The 3,901-nt window shown below is 38.6% G+C and overlaps 1 protein-coding gene across 1 annotated transcript; it reads left to right on the forward strand.

Moving 5' to 3' along the window:
- Positions 1 to 1,583: 1,583 nt before the first annotated feature.
- Positions 1,584 to 2,594, forward strand: LOC134792993 (uncharacterized). Its single transcript, XM_063764494.1, has one exon. The coding sequence runs from the start codon at positions 1,713 to 1,715 to the stop codon at positions 2,430 to 2,432; it is 720 nt and encodes a 239-aa protein (XP_063620564.1). The 5' UTR covers positions 1,584 to 1,712; the 3' UTR covers positions 2,433 to 2,594.
- Positions 2,595 to 3,901: the final 1,307 nt, after the last annotated feature.

A 3,901-nucleotide genomic window follows, 5' to 3' on the forward strand; every position in this document is an offset into this window, starting at 1 on the left:
CAGTTTTGTCCCATAGCCCAAACTGTTAACTATCCATTCGTAAACCTTATCAGTAGGACACAAGGTTCACCGATGGTCAGTCCGAGTGTAACTGTTAGTCCATATTTGACCCGCCGTGAAGGTCAATCGATCGTTGGCGGCCCGATGACTGCCCGCTGGCTATCGCAGCAACCGAATGTAGTAAGTAACTGTCTGTGTACGTCAATTCGAAACAAAATATCATTTATTTTCAGGCAACAAAGATAAGTAAAGTATCTTACAAATTAACATACCACCTACAATAAAAAAATCGTACGAGTATATAAGCTAAAAATCACGTTATTTTCTGTTACTCTGTAAGATTCGGCTGATTCCCACGGAACTGCCGAAATACCACACCCCTCGGTCGGTCCGCGTTGCGATACTTATTGCTTGCAGAGTAGCTCTGTCTGCGTAATTCGTAATACTATTTCAATGAAAGATAAATGAAAACATTCATTTTAATCAAAGTAAATAAAATTCTCATATAATAATGTTGACTTCAACAGCGGGGTCAGCGGGGTTTAGGTTTCTGACACCCGTCTGCCGTCTGTCATTTTTGGTTTAACTAAACGAACCGGTTTACTTTAAGTCTAACTCGGTAAACCGGTTAAAATAAAGTTGTAAAATTTAACATAAGTAGTAGGATGCATGTGAGCCCCTAACATTATGTTACGATCCGAAGGTCTAGTAACATTGGTTTATTATTGGAGTCTTTTGTAAGAATAGGAATATTGGCTAATGTTGTTGGTGGTTATGACGTTTGGTTATAAGTGGTATTCAGATATCTATGATGCCTATGGTGGTATCAAATATGCCATGTCGTGACAGGTATATGCGGCTAATGCGCATCGGCACTAATGGGTGTTTTATACTGCTAGCTATCTGTAAAATGTGGTTTTATTTTATGTAAGTATGTGAAGAATTGACATTTGATCCTAACACTTAAGATACACTTCGCGTCAAGTACGATGATCATATCTATATGTCTGCATTGTCACAAGTCCGTGCAAATTTAGCATGGTCATTAGTCGGTAAAAAGTTGGAAAGCAAAAGCATACTCGGAGGGTCTACCGCGAACCACGTTCGACGTGTTGCATCTCTGTTGCACTTGTAAATTCGTACGTAAGTGTGACAGGGAGGCAACACGTCGAACGTGTTTCGCGGTACGCCCTCTGGCCTCCGGAGGAGAGCTATAGCTGTGGAGTGTGGATGCATCCGCGATAAACGCGAATATAAAGGAGAGAGGAAATAGTAAGTACATAAAGTTAGCATTGTTTACATAATGACATAATTTTACTTTACTACCCTACCACGTTCATCAGTAGGTATTAATCAAATATTAATCATGTAATTTACAAGCTGTTAAGTATACCGTAAATAGAAGTCAAATATAGATAGGAAGCGAAGTTTGTAAAAGAACTTGGTAAAACGTTTTTATTTATTTACTTTTAAAGCTATAAAATAGTTTGATTGGACTTCATTTCCTTCCTCTTTGTTCATTTATAGCTGGCTATACGAACTACGCAAAACAAACTTCCATTTCATTAAAACCACTGGCCACGTCATTAATAAAAAGAAAGTGCCCGTCAATGTCAATCCGCTCCGAAATTTTCCAATAATTTCCACTCGCCACGCCGCCCACCAAGGCCGGTCGGAGTCGCCGGCCGCCCGCGCGGCCCGCCACTCGTCCCATGCTGCCCGCTCCGCTAGCGCCGCTCGACCCTCACAAGACCCGCGCTTTGACTACCATCTACGCGCCCAGAAAACTACGCACCAGACCCAACAGAACAGCTCAAACCAGGATGATCGAGAACGATATTAAACCTACGCTCTCACCGTTCCGACCGCTACCAGATATAGGACAGAAGGAAAGAACTAAAACAAAAGTCATCGTTTTCGATTTGAAGAAGGAACCTGATAAACCTGTGCGATTACTCAATCCATTAACACCCCTAAGGATTCATGGTTTTAAACAGCCAGGAAAACTGTTAAGAGAAAATACGTTCCACGATAAAAAGTTACGAAGAGAGGATACGTTTGAAGATAAACCCCATCTGTTGAGAGAAAATACGTATGATGTGTTAGAGCCGGTGTATTTAGATTCTAGCTCGAAGCGAACGCCAGAGACTTACAGATTGGACGATACTGAGCAAGTGTCGCCTAAAACCAGGTTTAAAAATGCAGCTATGCAGGTGGCTAAGCTGTCATCCCTTCCCGAGACAGGGAAGTTGCTATGTTTGCGAGAAAGACAAACATTTAATTTATGCCCCAATGAAGAGAAGTCTTGTAGACTGGAGCAATTACCTCAGAGTCATGTACAAAAATTAAATAAGTTGTCTGAGATTTTTCAAAACCTCGAGATGAAAGGAAGGTACAGAGATAAAATGAAAAAGGAGAACAGTTGGTTTTAGTGTATAAGAGAGTTTATTTACGTGTTTTCTATGTGATTCTATGCAGAATTTAAGTGAAAAAGTGTCCTTTATTTTGTTATTATTCAAATGTATACGAAGATATTAATATTGCTCAAGTTTGGTGTTTAAAAAGTTTTATTAAAGTGTGTGTCTTTTATAAAAGTTCTTTATTGTAAAATTCAAACTTGTGGGACATCCTTTTTGTTTTGATGGTGGGACTAGTGCAAAAAATACTAATACTTATAATTGTGATATATATATTTGTACATTAAATCTACAAATTACGACGAACAGTACTTTCGTGTGAATTTATAAGAATATCGTCATTACAAGTATTTACATTACTAACTGGATTCCGTTACAAATATGCGTATTGACGCAACTAATAATGAATTAAGTCTTGTTCCAACACAATAAATTCGTTATTTTCTGTACGTTACAAAGTAGTACAGGCTGCAAAATTACAACGATGCAATACACAGCTTCTTAATACTATTTAAAAAAGTCATTTCAATTATTTAAACGAACTTTGCACGTTCATCTTTGCAACAGACTGTAGTTCCGCGCCTTGATAAGAAATACCTATGTTAATCTGCGTTTGAATAATAGATGTGAAAGAAAATACCTAACAGGAGCAATTGAAGAAAACATTCATGACATTGAAAACCCATCGAGTTAGCATTTCTATAATAAGTATAATGACTCCAATTAGGGCGGTGAAGACTCTTCGGAGCCCTTACCATTAAGACTAGACTAGGTTTTCTAGACTTTATTGTATAAGTAGGTAGGTAACTTAGCGACCCGCCCCGGCTTCGCACAGGTTAGCGAATTATACACCTAAACCTTCCTCAAGAATCACTCTATCGATAGGTGAAAACCGCATGAAAATCCGTTCAGTAGTTTTTGTGTCGCAATCATACATACACACAAACAGACAGACGCAGGACAGGACTTTATGTTGTAAGGTGTAATGTGTGATTTATTTTTCACCACACCCTTTTAGACTTCTTTTAGATATGTCATCCAAATTTTTTTTAATATTGCGCAATTTTCATATGGAAAATTTTCGGACATACCTAATATTTTTAGGATGGAAATTTTCTATTTCCATCCCCCATTCAATTAAAGTTTCCTGTCTTTCCTATGAAATTCATACCAAAAAATTTGAAAACTTCCAACTTATTGGAAACGCTCCGCAACCGGCACGTCTGCAGACTTTTCTTGGTCTAACTCTACCTACCCTCGAAAAACAACCCTTCTTTCAACAGTCGCGTAACTTGCGTAATAACGAAAGTATAATTGTTGGAAACCCTCCCTTGACCTTGGAGACCACTCATCGACCTGACATTTCTATAATGACTCCCATCGTTAGGCCGATGAAGAATGACATTTCTCACGGCGTACATGGGGTTTTTCCAGCACTTTGTTATTGTTATTTTCTACGACGTGAATGTATCATACCGAACCAC

This window comes from Cydia splendana, chromosome 8 (genome assembly GCF_910591565.1).
Source record: "Cydia splendana chromosome 8, ilCydSple1.2, whole genome shotgun sequence".
NCBI lineage: Eukaryota > Metazoa > Arthropoda > Insecta > Lepidoptera > Tortricidae > Cydia > Cydia splendana.